General features: G+C 39.4%; 1 protein-coding gene across 2 annotated transcripts in view; it reads left to right on the top strand.

Annotated features, from left to right (window-relative positions):
* The window catches only part of usp45 (ubiquitin specific peptidase 45), a 36,139-nt gene that overhangs the window by 9,551 nt on the left and 6,732 nt on the right, over positions 1 to 19,856 (top strand). The window contains exons 6-10 of one of the 2 annotated variants that reach the window (XM_085366187.1): positions 3,947 to 4,092; positions 6,756 to 6,851; positions 7,064 to 7,194; positions 16,167 to 16,254; positions 19,360 to 19,441. In XM_085366187.1, the coding sequence (XP_085222313.1) occupies positions 3,947 to 4,092; positions 6,756 to 6,851; positions 7,064 to 7,194; positions 16,167 to 16,254; positions 19,360 to 19,441 (543 nt within the window). Of the gene's footprint in view, positions 1 to 3,943; positions 4,093 to 6,755; positions 6,852 to 7,063; positions 7,195 to 16,166; positions 16,255 to 19,359; positions 19,442 to 19,856 lie in introns of both variants that reach the window. The other variant, XM_085366186.1, reaches the window with a different exon arrangement.

Raw genomic sequence — 19,856 nt, 5'->3', positions numbered from 1 at the left:
TCCTCATCCCCACTTGTTTTCCATGCATTGTATGTGATGACATATGGGAGCTCCCTTATGGCTGCATATTGAAATTGAAAATAGGCCTCCAGATGTTGCCAGCACAGAGAGCCAGATGCATTTAGCACCACTGGGTGGAGCGTCTCAGCAGCATGTTGTCCCGACAAGCTGAACCTCGCCCCTGCCTTCTTGATCCCAAATCTAGAGGACAAGCTTAAATACGCTTGCTTCATTTCTCATCAGCGCTAAATATTTTCTGTTAAAGCAATATAATTTAAGGCAGCAGCATTGGTGCAGGCAAGAAAATACAACGGAGAAAAAAAAACTATGCACTGTGCATTGTGACAGAGTTGTTGTGGTATTTCTTCTCAAATCTATGTAAAAGAAAAGCTGACCTTTTTTTTTAGACACTGTTTAGTGGAATTTGATTTAGTATAAAATGCAAATTTTTAAGGCCACAAATAAAAGTCCAAGGCTCACATTCCACCGACTGTGACCAGGACGGTCGTTTTAATGCCCTTGGCCTTGGGGAGGGAAAGCTTGCTTGGTAGCGGCCAAGAGTGGGCTTACCTATCGCTGTATGTTGAATAGCTTTTTCAGTAAACATGCACAAAGAGTGATTCTATAAATTCAATATGTGCAAATGCAGGGCCATTTTGTTTTGAGGAAGAGAATGGCAAGAGCAAAGGTGCAGGTTCTTTTAAAGGTTTACTGTTGTATTGAATTTCTCGGTTTGGACATAAGCAGGTTCAGGCTAGTGACCTCGCTGCTAGCTTGCTCTCTTGACTCGCTTATATGTATAAAGTGTTCATGGACCAAACTCTCTTTGTGTTTCTCTGCAATTATTGGATTTCTCAACAGCCTTTGGACCTGAAAGTGCTTCCATCAGTCCCTGCAAGAATTTGCCATTTTGTAATGAAATGTCTTATTATCAGCTCAGAAGAGAGGTTATATTTTCTATGCAGTAGGAAACTCATTGAATTTTTTTTTTTTTTACGTCAACTGTTGTAACTTCTGTTCAGCAATATTTTTTAAATACGATTAAAATGACATGAAAATCCTTTGACTCTGAATTTTTTTAATACTACAATAACAAACTATTAGATTTTTTTTTTTTTTAAATCATGCTGGCGTATTCACAAATTCTTTACACTGAGGACTGACTACTGCTAAGAAGAATTCAGTTCTCAATGTTAATAGAATAGAATAGAATAATCCTTTAATTGTCCCACAAGGGGAAATTTGGTTGTAACAGCAGCCAAAAAGACATATACAAACAAACAGGACACAGGACACGGAACAGAAACATACACAATTGGATAATATGGATGCCATTCAGAGCGTATTGCAAATGGCATATTTCAATTGTCCTGTACTGCATCAAAGAATATATTTTAGCTTTTTACAAACCCAGCTTGAAAGATTGCTGCAGTCTTGGTCATAACAGGGATTGTCCGTGTTCACTTCTATCACTTGTGCCTTACTCTGACCACAGGGGGGGGGGGGATCATCTACAAGATGATCTGCCTCACTATAGCGTACTGGGCTAAAGACTTTGGCCACTATTTCTATATATACTACTAATTTTCTAGAAAATGGAAAATGGTTGTTGTGGTTTATTTAAATGGTAAATGGCCTGTATTTGTATAGCGCTTTACTTAGTCTCTATGGACCCCAAAGTACTTTACACTACATTCAATCATCCATCCATTCACACACACATTCACACACTGGTGATGGCAAGCTATATTGTAGCCACAGCTGCCCTGGGGCGCACTGACAGAGGCGAGGCTGCCGGACACTGGCGCCACCGGGCCCTCTGACCATTTAAACATATGCAAACATAAAGGAAAGTACAGGATACAAATCAAAAACTGGGTTTGTACAATTCTAACAAGTTCATGTGCTCATTATTTTTTAAGAAGCACTCCAACACAATCCTCTGAAATTTAGCATTAAACCATGGCAGAGCCTCCAGCGTGCTTTTAAGACGGCTGTAGACACTGTGGTAAATCTTTCCTGACCTCTGTAAATACTGAAAAGATTTTGACTAATAATTTCACATATTGATTCATCACTCCATCAGTACTGTTGCCACTGATCTTCAGTCCAGTTCTTGTATAAGCCTTTTCTCCCTGTTTCCGTTCCTTAAGAATGGCTAACTGCCAGCAACACTTCCAGTGAGACCATTTCTGATGAGGCTTTAGTGAACAGTAGAACTGAAGGGTCAGATGCATCATATTTCTTTTTGAGCTATGATGACTTCTTAGGTGCATCATACCTAGATATTTTATACCAAGTTTTCAGCTAATAGCTCTTTGGTAATCACCTTGCTGGTGCAAAAAGGTTATTATATACCTGTCAAAACTGTGATTCTGACATTATTCACACATTCTAGTGAAGAAAAGGAAACAAATTGTGTATTGCAACAGGCTGCTATTACAGTTATCTGTTATGTATGGATACAACACTGGTTCATCCTTAATTTAGGTGCATTTTTTTTCTTTTTAAGTGGATTAACAAAGAAATAAACAAAAACAAGAAAATATTCCTCTAAAAAAATGAGTGAAAAAAGAGCTTCAGAAGAGTTTCAGAAAGCCTGGAGAACTATTGCTCAAGACCAGTTTAAAAGATTACAAGAAAGTCTGGTTGCTGGGAAGCAAAATATAAAGAAATGAACGGTGGCTCAATGCTTTTGCCCTTTACTGTTTAAGGCAGAAAAACAGATCCTGTTAATGAAAATCCCAAAGTACTAGGACTAAATAGACAAAAATATGATGAACATCAAGTTTCCAGATCATTAGAGAAATTAAAGAAAAGCTTTCTCCTGACAGACAAACAAATAAATCTTTCAAAATATTCATGAATTAATTTGACAAATGAAATGCACTCTGACTGAAATATCTTCTCATTCTTCACTGCAAATAGGTAATGTTAATTAAAGAGTAGTACATTTTTGAGTTGCTTGTGTGTCTCATTCCTGGCTTGGTTATTGTTTAGCATTTAAAATAGTCTATTTTCTTCTTTAATACCAAACAGAACACATTCATTGTTTCTCATTTCAGTATTCAGCTGTGTACAGTGATCGTTTTAGGGAGTTGATAATGGCTACATTGGTATTCTCATTACTGCTGGTTCACTGCGTAGACCTCTTTCTGTGCCTAAGGCTGCTAAATTAAAAAAGCCAATCTGTAGAGGATTATGGTGTGTTCCCACATCGGCGTTTGTTTCTGAACAACAGCTGCGTTTTACCTGAAGAAGCTGCAACTGTCACATATTTATGTTTTTTATTTATTTCATGATTTTTTACCATGATAAACTCCAAAAGTAAGATGTCATGTTAAGAACAATAAGTTAACTAGTGAAGAAGACTAGCATGTGTCAGTAACGTGTTATTGTTGACCCATCATGGTTTTAGCTATATTGCTAGCTGCTGGCACGCCATCAGCCCACACTGCTCCAGTACTAACTCTAGTCTGTCCCCAGCAAGCTGTATGCCACTGTTAGATTCTGACCATCTGTGTCTTACTTTCTGTGGAAGGTTAGTTTTCATTGGTGATCAGGAGTAACAGCTGGCTCTGGAGAGCCATCTCTCCAACCCCAGCCCCCACTCCTCCACCACTAACCAGCGGAAACTTCTACAGCTGTCATCTGCTTTCCCAAATGACCCAGCTCTCCTTCCAGCTGCCATCCCAATACCTTACTCCCAGTCCCAGTTTTGGTGCAAGGCAAAGTCTTTTTTTTTTCTTTCTTTTTTTTGGCCAGTATTCCAGGACAATGGAAATTTGTTCAAGACCCCCACTTCACTTGGTGCATCTTGACTTCAGTCTTGTTATGAAAAATAATATTAAGGTTTAATTCAAAACCACATGCACACTATAATCCTGCCATTTAACTCTAACTTATAGCCTTTTACTGTACCTCTTTGTTTTATGTGTTCCAGCAGTATCACCCAAGATCATAAAACTCAGAGAAGAACCACCAGATTATGCTGACCTACCAAAAGGCAAGAGCTCAGTCAGCAGTGCTTTGGTCCCTGTTAAGGGAATCAATAACCTTGGTAACACCTGCTTCTTCAATGCTGTTATGCAGGTTGGTATTGCTATTCTGTTTCTGTTACTCGTCCTTGATGATTTTGTTTTTACTTGAATCTTACTCTTTTTATAATATTGGGTCAGAACTCAAGAACTGAGAAACTTTTGCCATTAACAGAACACTAAAATATTCAGAAGCATTGTTTTTGGCATACAGCTCCCAAGGAAAGTGACACCAGTGGCATCCTTTAAAAAGAAAGAAGCCATAGATAGTAAATGTGCATGAACTCTTGGACATCTGTGGAAGACAAGAGTGGTGGATGATCATAGTATCCTTTCTATGGTAAAGAAGAACTGCTTGAGAACATGCAGCCAGGTGAAGAACACTGTGAAGGAGGGAAAAAACACAGGGTGTTCACCACGAGTTGCAAACAAGTGATCTGTGGCCTGAAGCATACTATGATCTGAAAGACAGTAAAACTCGTATCAACTATATTGTCAGCTCGCTTTCAACAGTGTTGACTGGTTGGTGTTTGCAACTCAAAGATAAGTTAAAACATATTCTGAAAGCAATCCAGACACTTTTGAAGGTAATGAAGTGAACTACTGCAATGGCCAAGTCTATCACTTACTTGCAATACTGGAAAGCCAGAAAGACCTTCAAACAACTGGAGACCACTACAGCATAAAGGCCTGGAAAAGCATCACAAAGTATCAAGCTCCTCCTTTAGGGAGGTGCACGGATTCTAAACATCAGGGAGTCATTGCTTTCAAAGGATACTCAACGTATTTAAAATGGACATTTTATTTTAGACCTTACATTGGAGACCTTGAAAATGGATGACTCTGGACAAAAAATAGTTGTGATTCCTCTGTGGTTGATGTGATATTGGCATTCAAAGCCAAGATTTATGTAATTTGAATCACTGTACAAATATTTCCAGACTTTACTGTACACAACTGGCACTCGGTTGGTGCAGAGCACGTTCACAGCACAGCACAGCTATAGAGCCCTCCTCAGTTTTTCCATGGTCATGTCATGGTGACTGCAAACTGACATGCCTCTTCAACAATGAAGCTGTTTTTTTTCCCGCCATTTTGTTAATCACCCTCAGGGTCTCCCTCGTTGATTGAAATTCGAGTGAGCGTGCTTTACGTGCTTTTCCCTCCCTCTCCCTGTCTGTTTGTATTGTCTCCTTGAAAATTGCAATCTTTCTGGTGAAAACACATAATTGTCAGAGGATGAGCTGTGTCTGTGTTCACAATGCCAGCTCCATTGTGTGTTTTCCATAGCAACAGTCTTTATTGCCAGGATGTGACAAAACAAATATCTCTTGAAAAGGGAGGAAAAGATGCTTCTCTAACATGAAGGGACAATGACTGCTTCAAGCAATCTCCTCGCCAAGGATCTTCTCTGCATTTAATTCATACAGATCATAGATAATTTTGCCTTTTTCAGTGATAAACTCGACACAAGTTTCTAAATCATACTAAAATGGAGAAAACATTGTTGCGCAGCTATTTTAGTTGACTACATGATATTGCCACAAGCTAAGTGCAGAAACATTTTTATATCTCTAAAACATTATTGCTTTTCTTGTTTCTTTGCCTTATGAAAGAAAATGTTAGAATCTGTGGTTTTGATCAGTTGGAGCCACTTCTTTAATGTACAATATTCTCTAGTTAAAACCAGTTGATCTAATGCACCTGATGAATCAGAGGCAGAGTGTCAGATATGGTGGGGGAAATCAACACAGCTTGGTATTGTGTTATTTTGTATGGATATAAAGACACCAAATATCAATATTTTATTAAATAAATTCTAATACTTAGAAAAAAAGAGGGCCCACCTCATTTACCTCATCTGAGATAATGTTAGCTAATTAAAATTAACCGAAAAACCATCCAACACTGGACACACTTGGTTTGACAAAGCTACCTTCAGTCACACAACTACAAAATAGGATCTTCAGTACATTTTTAAAAATTGCCCTTTTTTCACATTCTGCATCTTGTGGTGAGTAAATGGTTGCTTAGACCTTGAGAGTGTTAGATCCTCACAACAACTTTTGATTGCAAGAGGCAATGTTTCCGCAAACAGTTCCAGTCTGACTTGGACCGACTGCAATCCCTCTGAAAGATTGTCAAAAGTGTGAAAATAATTTCTGTTTAATTCATAAATACAGACAGATTGTCTGCATGTTGCCATCAGTCTGAATGAGTCTTTGTCACTGAGGACAACTCCATAGGATTCAACTGGCTGCCAAATGGTTGTATACTGGTTATATAAAGCAGGAATGTTGCTAAGTCCAAATGTAATGGTTAAATGTGAATTTCACATGTGAGTTTTAATGAGTTATCACAGTTAATTGCTGTACTGTCATAAATGATTGCAAGTAATTGCCAACTTGACCCAAATTTAAATTGCAGACTGATAGCAGACTTACTGGCAACATTTATGGCAGGTTTTAGTGACAGTGTTGGTGTGCTTGACCATTATTTACAACAAAACCATAACATGAATGAAACAGATACTGACAAAGTCTAACTTTGAGGACATAATTTGCAGTTGGGGAAAGGTGACAAATCACAATAGATGTTATTGCAGTACTCAGTATATTGCAAAATGTTAAACTGCATTAATATTGTATAAGCGAGTCCCACCTTTAGAAAACGATGACCCCGCTTAACAGTCTTAACATGATTCTGTTTTCCTCACAGAACCTGTCCCAGACACACATGCTCATTGACCTTATCCAAGAGGTGAAGGAGAAGGGGTACAAATTGAGGATCTGCCCCCCTCCAGAGACAAATCTGGTACAGCTTATTATTCTCATTAATAAAGGAGAATTATGCATATTTTAATATGCATAATTACAGAAATTTTTGAATGCTGTTAGAACTTAGTAGTAGTTAAAATTGAAGTATTTTCATGTTTTCTGTATTTCTGGCCTTATTTCATAAACAAGATACTAATTACTTCAAATAAGAACAACATGTTTTACTTTCATGTGTTCTTCCTATTCCAGAGTCCACTAACAGTAGTGCTGCCCAGTCCAGAACCCTTGACTGCCGCCATGTTTGCCTTCCTCCACAACATGAAGGATCCAGGGAAAGGCTGTGTCAATCCCAAAATCCTCTTCAACCAACTCTGCCAAAAGTAAGGCACAACCTTTCATATCACCTGCTACTTCCTGTGAACCCAGAGCCTCTGCTTTATGTGTCCCCTCATCTGTGGGGAACATGAGAAGTAATGTAAGCTAGTGAAGCTGGAGCAGAGGCTATGTTGATTTGAATATTTTCATTCTGAAGCAAGCAGAGTTGGCAAAAGCAAAGGCATTCTGTACTTAAGTAGAAGTACAAATACTACTGGTAACAAATACTCCAGTAAAAGTTGAAGTACTGATACAACTTCTATACTCAAGTAAAAAAGCACAGGCTCAGAAATGCACTTAAAGTAAGAAACTTCTGTGGAGGATGCTTCTATTTTTATGCAAGGCTAACTGAACCTTGTGCTATATTAACGTAATGATAACATAATCTCAGTAGATTGAAATCACTTTCACTTTCGTCTAACTTTTTTCATTCTAATGATACTCATCTTGAATCAGAAGACAAAGAAGGAAAATAAAAAATGTGTATCTATTTTCTGTTGCCTACACTGTAGAGGGTCCTGCAGAGTATGTGGCAGTCTGAAGTCTAATCACTACCATCTATTCTGGTCCTGCCCAAAAATTAGGGTTAGGCAAGATATCCACAAATGTTTGAAAAAGATTTTCTGCACACAAATCCCCTTTGATTTCTTATATATGTACTTAGGCCTCCCAAATATAACTAATCCAGCAGATAAATATCTACTGAGAATTATGTTAATGTCAGCTAAGAAAACCCTGACAAGAAAATGGCTCCAAGCATTGGAAGGAATACAAGAACTGCACCATACTGTCTACCAAATATTTATAATGGTGAGGCTCACTATGTCTTTGCAGCTTTAAAGAGAGAAATTCAACAAACCCTGGTTTAAGTGGAGCCAGTATATTAAAGAGATAAGAAGTAATTTTGTCTAAATAGCTTACCTTACCTAGTAAAACAACTATGAGGTGGAAAATGCCATCAAGACTGGGCCAGCTGTTTCCACCGGTCCTACTGTTCGGTTTGTTGGTTTCTTTCTTGTTTTTTTTGTGTGTGTGTGTGTGTTTTGTTTTGTTTGCGGTTTTTTTGGTTTTCTTTTCTTTTTTTGCCTACAATTAAAATCACAACCAGATATTTATTTAAAAAAAAACATTTTACATAAAAAACATCTGGAAAATTCAATCGGGACATACCACTTCCATCTTGCTACAACTTTGAGGAGTTGAAATTGTTTGTCATATGTTTGTCTCCAATGTTTAGCAAAATTGCGTATGGACAAATACTATACATATAAATGCCAGGTTTCTTATTTTCAGGAATGTTATAACGCTCCTAATGTAAATACTTTGTGCAAGATAATCAATAAAAACTTACAAATATTTAAAAAATGTAGGGAGTAAAAGCAAAAAGTAGGCAGAAAAAAAAACCAACTTGCATATATCTGAAAATAGTACGTAAGCACAGTAAAAAAGTATCTGTACTTTGAGTACACAGATTTTATTGACAAACCTTTCAGACATTTTGAACTCTGGTTGTGTAATTGCGGACCTAAAATCACCAATCATCATACACCAGCTTCAGACTCCTGCCAATGTTTGGTTTCAGGGTCAGTGAAGTCTCTGCTGAATGCCTTTCACACACACTAACCTTGACGTACACGGAACATGCACTCAAATCACTGTACCGCTGTAGCTAGCCATTTGTAGTTCTCCTGCTTCTCTCCACATGGCTGTGCCACCTGTGTCGCATTTGATCCAAGGTCTGACAGACTGTGTGACAGGCAGACCTTGCTCTTACATGAAAAGTGTGGGTGTCTGGTTGGCTGACTTATTGGTTGAGCTTGGTACCCTGCTGGTTGGGTCCACCGTGTTTGTGTGTATGGAGGGGGCTGGGGCCTCACACTGTTTAGTAGTGCAGGTGGATGACCAGAGCATTTGACGTTGGATGACTGGATCGTTCTCTGGTGCGGCTTTTACAGTTATTCTGGTACCTAGCTTTTATCAGACAGACCTCTGTGGGTGTTTGTGTAGTGTGTGTTTGTGGGATGCCACCTCACCTGGCACCACCTCGCCCTGCAACGCATGCAGGCAATTGTGCATTCAGACAGCAAGCACTGCACACTCTTATGCACTCATACATGTCTAATTTCAAGTAGAACTAATCTATTCCACTAAAATACATTTGAATAGACAGATTTGACTTTAAGCTTCACCACACTTTATGCTACTCTTTGTTTAAACTGTATCAAATGATTAATCTATTCATTTTTCCATACAGCTTTATTGTAGTACAGTAAAATGACAGATTTAATACATTGTTTTTATGCTTCAAATGGCAAAGAGGTGGGAAACAGGGGATATGTTATTTTATTTTATTGCTCAATTACAGCGTTCATGTTTATTCCCAATGACAATAATATTTGATGCACTTTATTATCAATGTTTTGTTTTTATAACTTTTTTTTTTTTTTTTTAGGTAAATTCAACTCACATAATCTAATACAGCGGTCTCCAACCTTTTTTGCGCCACGGACCGGTTTATGCCCGACAATATTTTCACGGACCGGCCTTTAAGGTGTCGCGGATAAATACAACAAAATAAAACTAGTACCGGTACCGAAAAAAAGAAGATTTATTCATAACACGCGTGAAAAGACCCAGGAAAACAGAGTTAACGATCAAAACGATAACAAAATAACGCTGAAAACCGATAAAAACCCTGAAAACCATACATTGCACACCTGAGCCTCAACTCTCGCAGCCCAGTACCAAACGACTCACGGACCGGTACCGGTCCGAGGCCCGGGGGTCGGGGACCGCTGATCTAATGGATAGAGATATAAGCATTCAAGTTATTGTATGTTGTAGCCTTTTACAGGTATGAAGTTTATGTAGACTTTTTGCATCCCATGGTGTAGTGGTTAACACATTCACTTGGCAGGTGAAAAGTTGCTGGTTTGCTCCAGCCAGAGACATAAATCCCCTTCATGGTTGCGTCAAACCAAACGTGCAGAGCTATTCGTTTTGGTGAACCCCTTGTTTATGGCAAGGAAGCAGGGATGACTGTTTTTGGTATCGCCATCTTGATGTCTTGAAGCCAAATTATCCAATTCAAAAAGTGAGGAACACTGAAGTAACGCATTCATCACACATCGCTTTGAAGCTGACGGACGGTTGTTTGTGGATAGCCAGGTTCCAGTGGTCTGGGCGAGCCTCTAATGTATGTACTATCACCTGGAATTGAGAGAAATTTTTCTTGGGTGTCGCCCACTTCCCATCGCCAGCAGTTATTTTGCTTGTAGTCACTTGTCTCTGGTCACAATTGCTGCAGATTCCTTTCAGGCTGTATGTAGTGTTCAATATATATTTATTTTTAATGAGGGGTTTTGTTTTGTCTGGGTTGTTGTTTTTTTTTTGGGGGGGGGGGTGGGGGGGGGGTTGTTTTGGGTTTTGTTTTTGTTTTTTGTTTGTTGCTTTTTTGTTAGTGTTGTGATTGGCAACTTAACTTTTTTTTAATTTACTTATACGCCACAGAACATGCATGATTCTGAGCCTGATGATAGCCTGCGCTATCACCTGTTTTTAGACGACTCCTCACAGCAGCCTATCTACATTTACTCAGGCCTAAAGCCTTTGATCTGAAAGGCCAAGGCCAAGAACTGCTTGTTTACTGGGACATTTTTCTTTCTGTTGCAGCGACCTTTACAGTACCTGTACTCTGAAAATGTCCTGCCATCCTCTGCAAGTTCTTCTCACTCAAAGAGGATTGGGTCTGCCCTTGGCCTGTGAGGGCTAACAGCGCTTTTATCATTTCTTTATCAGTCTTTCCCTGTATGTTTGTGTTAGCACACTGCATAATGGGGCCTTCAGTCTGTGATCAGCACAGTTTAAATGGTTTTTTTCTACTTAGCAGGGGTTAATGATTATAGCCATGGCTGATCCAGTGTTTTACAGTATTCCCACGCAGAGCAGACTCTGATTTAGGCTTTACTCTCGGTAAAGGGAAGTAAATCTGCAGGCTGGAGCTGTTGTGCTTTGAAAATAAGGTAGAAGTTGGAATAAACAGCACTAATCTTCTGAATTATAATGACAAACACAGTCTGTTTCCGACACCTTGAAACAGCCATATGAGTCAACCTACTCTACTCAGCTCATCCTGAAGTCGAGCCCATTTTTGTGTTAAATGTGCGTGTGTTCACATGGATTTGACCTTAACCAGCTGAGTACCCCACAGCTTGCTTCCTCATCCTCCTGCCAACAGCATGGGGTCTGGTCTGTGCTCAGACCAGTGCCAAGCAGTGTGTGTCGGACGGCCAGCACCACACTCTGTATCTGGTGCCAGTGAGGGTCCCAGCTTGTACCCAGTGTACTACAAAGCCAGTCAGTGGCACAACCGGGAAAAAAAAAATTACAGACACAACTGTTTGTCTGTTTTCCTTTTTGGACCTGGACTTGAAATGTCTTAAGTATTAAAAATGACAATTTTTTGAGAATTTTCATCATTAATGTCCATCACTTTATCTGGATGCATTCGCTACACATGTGTAATGCACAATCTGGAGGAAAAAAGGCCACACAGAGGGCATTCATCAACACCTGCTTCTTTCAAGGACTGATTCCATTTTCAGGACAGCCACTGGACACTCTTGTGGTGCACAAAAATGAAAAGTATGCTGGCTCTCTTCTCTGTCCGTGTACTGTGTCCACATACTCACATCTTTCAAAAATTGTTCATAAATAAGCCTTGTGAGAAGCCTTTCATCCCTGATAGAAATAGCACATGACAACAATGGATCCCATCTAGTGCTGGCATCCAGGTCACTTGCACATACAGCACACACCACATTAAAAGAAGAGAGACAGATTCAGAGTTGGTATAAAAATAAGAATAATAATTTTGACATGTGCACATATTCAAAGCTGGCATTGAAACTTTACATCCTTTCCCTCAGCTCTGCTGCTCTCTATCTGGTTTGTGAACACAGGACACCTTCGAATAATGATGTTGAGAGCTTCATGATCAAAACCAGAAAAATATGAATTAAAAGTACAAAGCCAATCTTTGATGGCGGTTCAGTGATTTTTTTTTTCTTTGTATTTTTTCCCTGTTGCACTAGAATTTTTGTGCGTTTTTATGGAATATTTCAATAGGCATAAAATCTTTTTATATTACAGTTTCAAACATTGTGCCATTTCTCATTGACGAATCAACCTTTAAATACGTTACTGTGTCATGATATATGAGTTTTCTTTCTCTTATACAGCACTAGTATGTCAGCATCAGTGAGGGTGCAGACCAATCCATGTAGTCAGAATGAATGTTTTTGGGGGGTTTGTCTCTCAATTTCCCATTAGTGAAGTCAGTAGTTAAACTAACAATGTTCTCAGAGTGACAACAAATGTTTATTATTTTTAATTTGAAATTATTCATAGTGTTTAAATGCTGCAGTGAATGCAAACATTGAACTGCAATGTTTTAAAGCCGTCTAAGAGTAAAGGACTAATAATAATAAACGTGTGTGTGTGTGTGTGTGTGTGTGTGTGTGTGTGTGTGTGTGTGTGTGTGTGTGTGTGTGTGTGTGTGTGTTCGACTTGGGGGGAGCTTGTGTGGCCTTGTGTCTGGTACTAACTCATCCGGCTATTAATTGTGTTAGCACCGCAGCTGTTTGTATTGGCCAGATTGAGAGCAGGGCTACAGGGCCCTTCTGCTTTGTCTCCACTGGGATGAACTTCCAGACCTCCTCATTCCCACTGATACCAACCATGTGCATTCATTTTTTTTTCTTTTTCATTGCCTCTCTTTCCCCCCCTTTTTTTTCTGTCTCACGCATTCTCCTCTCTGTTTTGTCTTCATATTTCTCTCTTTTAGTTGATCAACAAATTCAGTTGGCAAAGCTAGATGGAGGCATTCCTTTACTTGCTGCTCTTCCTGGAGGCTCGCCAGTAAATAACATATGTTCTCTGTACCATCTTCACCCCTGCACGTTGCCTTCTGTTTGCACAAAAAGAGGCATGAAAGACAGAGATTAGGATAAGATGCGAGTATGTGGGGCAACTTTGATCTCCTCCAGATTTACAGGTTCTGACCTGTGTTGAAGAGAGGTGCTTGGCCATTTCTCTCCTGGACATCCATTTGTTCATGGCAATGTGTCAAGGGTGTAAAAAGCTGTTTTGGTCTGAGTGATCTTCCCACATAAGTAGGATTAGGAATGTCATTAGGAGAATGTATTGGTCAGAATTTATATTTGACACACTGCATTCCTTTTTAATAATTATAATAGGATTAACTGCTTTCATCAGACAGGAACAGGTGTGCAGCATTCCTATTCAGAACATTTTGGCAAACAAAGAAACTTAACATACAAAGATCATAGCATAGCAAAAGATCCACAATGGCTTGAAAGGAGTTAACCCACTACTACGCACTGCCCACCTCTGACCACCCTCAATGTTGTCTAATCAGGAATGTGGCCTCTCAGTATGTGTTATCCCTGTTGAACCAACCTGTCCTTTGGTTATGTGGTTGCCTCGGCCCAACAGGTTGCAGTAGCTCCAACCTTGGCTACCCATCTGCCCCTGGCATCTGTCCTCACATCTGCTTCACCGTGGACAGCCAGGGGTCGGAGCCAAGGAGAGCCTCCCCTCTAACCACTCTAATGGTGTCCATTCGCTTTACCAAGAAGATTTGTGCACAGCAGAAAGTCTGTTTTGTGGAAGTATCCAACATAGAGGAGTGGTGACTTGCCTATGAACCTCTTCTTATATTGCTTAGAGAGCTTCATTGTATTTATTTTTTACTTTTTTATGGATGGAAGAATGGTATTTAATAAGACTTATTTAAATCTTTTTTTTTTCATCCAGTATAATTTTTTTTTTTTATAATAAAGTATAATGAATTTATAATTTATTGAAGTTCAGTGTAATAAGCAACTGCTTTCACAAAAAGAAGATGTTTAATTTTATCTGAGGGGGACCTGCTTTCACACAGTTCATTTGCTAGTAGCAAATAGGTGTTCATCCTGGTAATGGGGTTACTCAGATGGAGCTAGAGCTCATCTGGTGGTCTGTTCACATTAGGGCTGCCACAAACGATTATTTTGATAGTCGACTAGTCACCGATTATTTTTGCGATTAGTCGACTAATCAGATCATCATCCATTAGACGTAAAACTACAGCTTATTGCACCAGCAGCATCTGCTCTTATATAACTATCATTAGCTTACAGCTTTAAGTGTTTAAGGTCTGTGCTAACTAAAAATAAAGACAAGATGATAGTTTATTGAATTTTAATGAAATTTGCAGATTGTTTCGGTGAAGATTAATAAACTCCTTGCTATCTAAAATATAACAGGACACTGGAGTATATTCTGGAGCATCTCACACTTCTGATAATCAGCTGTCTGCTTGACGTTTATTCAGCTGTGTAAAAACTATAACTTTAATCTCAGACAAACTGATTTACTCAGGAACAAATAAAATACTAAAAAAAAAAAGCCAAACAATAACATTTTAAGTTATCTAAGTGACTCATATATATTTAACCTGAGTAGCGAAAGACGGCGGTGGGTTTGAAAACGATTTGCGGGGAGTCCGGTGTTCTCACGGCGCTAGTGAGCCTAGCCCCCGGCTCGCTAACGAGCTAGTCGGTAACAGATGTCTCCGAAAACGTCGGAGCGCTTTTGAAAATATGTGGTGTCCTGATAAACTGAGCAGATATTTGAGGTTTACACAGCTACATTCTCGCCTGAAAATATGTTAAACGTTTATTTTGTGACCCAGAAAGAATAATAAGAGTAACATTAAAACTAACTAGCTGCCGCCATTGTTGGAAACTGCGCTGGGCCGCGCTATGAATTCTGGGACACAGCTGCTTCTTCTTCTTCGGGGTTTAACGGTAGCTGACATCCTTGTACATGCAATGCTGCCATCTTCTGTTTCAGTCCGTTATTACACTCTTAAATCCTGCCACTTATTCCTGCGTCTTTTGTGATCGTACAAAGTTTCAAACGACGCGTCGACTATTAAATCAGTCGTCGACGATTTTGATAGTCGACGTAATCGTGACTAGTCGACAAATCGTGGCAGCCCTAGTTCACATTCACTAAAATTGCTCCTCCTCCTACAGTTTTGGTCAGAATATAATCAAACATGTGATCACTGTGTGTGAGTTCACCCAACCTGTGCTCAAGCTCAAGGTTGTTTTTGTGGTTTTATGAGCACCCAATTATGATGTACTGAACAATATTCTATTCAGGCCATTTAGTGAAGTTGTTAACCTAAGATCCTGGATATGACTGTTTGCAAGCGTCCTCGACTTCTCGGTGGATTTTAATTCTCATTATATTGCGCATTAGAGCCAACCAACGACAAGTGGACTTGCAGCTTTCTTTCTGCCCTGCACAAACATTTAAAATCTGTGATTTGTCTTGGGTCATGAGCCTAATGAGCTACTCTGTCATTGATGTTCTGGTTTTAAATCATATCTAGGGACAATTCAAAATGTCTTGTTTGGGTTTCTGCTAACATGACTGTATGAAGAAAATATTCTGTCCACCAAAATAACTTTAACAAATTGTTTGTTGGTCCTTTAAGTGTATAAGTTTTATACTGCGTCCACCTGGATTGTGAAAGGAGGAGTTATAGTGGCAGATAGGATTTCACAGATCCAGCAGTGAAAACTCTTGAGAGACCTTGACGCACGGTTTCTTCTTTTTGCGTGTTTTGCCATGGATTCTAATTGCTTTGTGTTCAGTGGTTTTCTTCTAGACTCGATAACGTGTTCAGTTTTTGTGCACAAACAACAGACTCTTTTGAGTCAGATTCACTCCCACGTTTGATGTTGTCACTGTTTTCACAAACATCCATCCTTCAGTTAGTCTTAACTTTGTTTTCTGGGTGTTTTTTTTGTTTTTTTTTTGTTGTTTGTTTATTTTGTTTTTGGGTTTTTTTGTTGTGGGTTTTTTTTTTCTAAAAAAAATATATGTTTCTGTTTTTCTCCAGAGCTCCATGCTTCAAGGGCTACCAACAACAAGACAGCCAGGAGCTTCTGCACTACTTACTGGACTCCATACGAGTAGAAGAAACTAAAGTACGCCTTCATACATAATAGGCTTTCATGTATTTCAATAATCCATACGATTTTTCTAAGCCCAGAACAAGAATTGGGCGATGTTTTGTTAGATTATGTTCTTCAATCAAGCACAAAGTGTTTGTGGTTTATTTTTGTCGTCTTCATTCAGGTGCATTTAGAACATTTTGTATGAGATAAATTTGCAGAAAATATGAACAACATGAATACATATTAAGGTTATAGCAAACATTAAGGCAATAGATTTATGTGTTTTAGTTTCAATGTGCTTAGGTATAGTTTTCTGCTGACTAGGAAATATGTGATACAAAAACAAGATTTAATTTCCGTCTAGATTCCTTCAGCCTCCTCTGTTTCGAGATTATCTGCTGTTTTTAGCTCACTTTGTGGAAGTCCCTTTCTGTCCTCTTACATTTATGCTTTGCAATGGGTGTTGAATCACCTGCAGTATGTCCAAAAATTGACCTTTTAACCTAAATTTAAATTCTGGGGAAGTGAGAATTTTGTTCTTTTTGCCACACAAAACTTGTGTGTGCTGGATCAAAGTTGCTGGCACTGCAGTTCAAGTTTTCACCAAACTCTTGTCTTAAAAACATCAAAGTCTTACAAAGGGAGCTCTGTCTTGACAGTCTGAGCCTGCTGGATGAATTTATGGTACACCCTTTTAATGTCTGGAAAAAACCTAACATAAGCTTGCTTCTGGTCATGCTGCTGCTGCCTTCAGTCTTGGATGCTGCAGACTCTTTCAGTGAAGAGTGCTGTTTGGTCTCTGGGTCATGGCCACAGACTCAGCTCTTATTGCCAGTGAGAAAAAACATCGGGTCAGTTAGACACAGAAGTTGATATTTACTTGTGGAAATTATCAGAATAGGACTTCCATGACTGAAAACGAACAGCTAAAGGTGGTGATCAGGGAGTCGACCTTGAAGGGGAAAGTAGACAAATTTAATGGATTTTATCTATTGACTTATTTTTTGTATGAGCAGAGTGACAAACATGATCACACCTCATGTCAACATATAAATATCCAAACCTAAATTGGATGGATAACACAAAGTACAACCTCACAGAGGTGCTTGATTTTTAAAGTTTGCTCAAACACTCAGCTCGATTGCTTTAAAAAAAATGCACATTAGTAACTTGGTGATGATAGTTCAATCTCACATGCTAATAATTAAGTTAAAAAATGCATCGGAATAATTCAGATGGTTGATTTTTAGCTCCAGCGGTATTACAACTGTGTTTATTTCAAAAGCCATGAGGAGCTAATCATTGTCGTACTTGTTGTTAGTCCTATCAACTGCTCCACATATGCATTGTGCTGTAATTCAGTAAAGATCTTATCTTATCCTAGATGGCTATCACCATAAGACATTCATCTGTGTTTTTGTGGGTGGCTTTGTTCGCTCACATAAACCCATGTCATCTTTAGCCAGCAGTTGTGGTCAAAGCTTATGGTGCCATGTTTTTGGCAAGTACAGAGAACCCCTGCCCCCACAACCCTTCATGGGGCAATTAGGAGACCCCACAACAGCCCATTGGAGGGCTTAGCTGGCCCCTGTGATCCCACCAGTGGCTGTGTGAAACCAAGGAGGAGAAGTTAGCGGGTGTGTTTAGTGGTCAGCCCCGGGCCCACGAAAGGGCCACGGGCTCGGCTCCCCTGTTCCCATTCAAACTTGTGAACAGTAACAGTTGTGCCACTTAGGGGACTTGCAAGTGGCATAACCGGCATCATTGTGTGATCTTGGGAAACCCACAGCTGCTGAATGAGCTCCAGGGCCGTCCCATTGTGCTTGAGGGTCGCCCACAGCCTCCTCCCAAACACACATGCACACACACTCATCAGCCCGTCTCCCAATCCAATCAAGGAGGTAAAGAGGGAGGGGGGGTATGGCCTCCGCTATTCATTGACTCAGAAACTCATTTATGCAGCACATTCAGAGATTCAGTGGCATTTTAATCCTACATTAGCGAATGCCTTTTTTAAAACTCATAAGTCATACCAGTTACTAATGTTTCTTGTAAAAATCAAAGCATTATTATTATCCCGTGTTCTCAAACAGAAAAACAGGATGCACACATCAATTCATGAAACGTTGATTCATTCATAACTGGAATAAACCCATTTGCTTCTTATTTGTATGAACACACAAATTGAATATTAGTGATAGTACATCCACATCATTGTGTGTGTGTGTGTGTGTGTGTGTGTGTGTGTGTATAAGAGAGCGGGAGAGCCACGATATTGTGTTCCTCTGTGTGTAGCCAACCTTTTAGAGGCCCTAAGTGTTTGTGTTTAATGGCCATTAGTATCAGAGATCTGAATATGCTAATTTAGACCCAGTCAATTATCACCAATTAGCTGAGATGGGAGGTATTACCCTCCCAGGGCATGGACTGTCCTTCTTTGCCCTGTCTTCATTTTAGTTTCCACCCCTGCACACTTGTACCAACTCTCTTCACGCCCCCCGACCAGATTCCCCTCCCTTTGGCCCATCCTGTGTGAGACAGTGCATGCTGTTACTTTTGGGGGAGAGAGATAGAGAGCATGGGGGTTACTGGTAATTAATTAGTAGGAGAGCCACATCCTGGTTTGACCACGCTCTCTGAATGAGGTGCAGACTGGCCGGGCTGGGATTAACAGGGTTTTTTGACCTAAATAGCCAGTGCAGTGTGTGGGTCCCGGGACAATGGGGGCCGACTGGTCTCGACTCAGACATGGACCATGGCCAATTATCTATTGATTGGTGCTTTACTGTGGCTGTGCCTCTTCACAGCTCTCTCACAACACACTCACTGACCATGTCACCTCCAATAAGACAACGACACACACACGAACATGCACATTTAATTAAGTGATTTACATGATAACATTTTTGGACAAGCACAATAATTATTTTACACTAATGATGCTTATAATGGGTATACCTGTCAGGCTCAGCTGCAGGCGAGATTGTGATATGTCACTAATGGATGTAATAAAGAGAATTCAAGAAATATCCCCCCAAAAATGCATTTTATTTGCATCATTTATATAATTAATTTGATTTATGAATATTACCTCAAATGTGACTTCTAGTATTTTTCTGGTTTTGTTATATGCAGAGGGTGAAAGCAGGCATTTTAAAGGCGTTCAACAATCCTACAGAGAAGACAGCAGACGAGGAGACCAAACGCCAAGTCAAAGGTTCGTATGGAGGCGGCACACGGCAGAGATCAATAGTTCCATCTTGTGGCATTTGGAGGAAATGCAGTTAATTTACTCCTGAAGCAGAGGACAGTTTCATGAAGAGAAGAATAAACATCCTCATGTTTTAGCGCACCCTTCCAGTTGTGTATCCAAAATTGATTGTGTATAATCAGTTATTTATACAGCAGCTAATAAATTTAAATAGTTAATTATGATCTGTGTCACTTGTTTTTTATTGACCCATGTTCTTCCTTTGTCTCAGCAGTGAAAGTAGTCCTTTATTTGCACTTTTTGATCTCATTAATTCTCAATAGTGATTGTAAATTGTGATGCTTAATAGTGTTTAAAATGGAAATTATAGTGTTGAAAATTTTGAAGGTAATCTTGTAACAGCAATAATCACAATTTTCAT

Source organism: Diplotaxodon limnothrissa, linkage group LG11, assembly GCF_057381915.1.
Source record: "Diplotaxodon limnothrissa isolate DT_005_m linkage group LG11, D_limnothrissa_male_GT1.1, whole genome shotgun sequence".
NCBI classification, from domain to species: Eukaryota; Metazoa; Chordata; class Actinopteri; order Cichliformes; family Cichlidae; genus Diplotaxodon; species Diplotaxodon limnothrissa.
The sequence above is the reverse complement of the archived record's forward strand: the minus strand, read 5'-3'. Positions and strand labels throughout refer to the sequence as shown.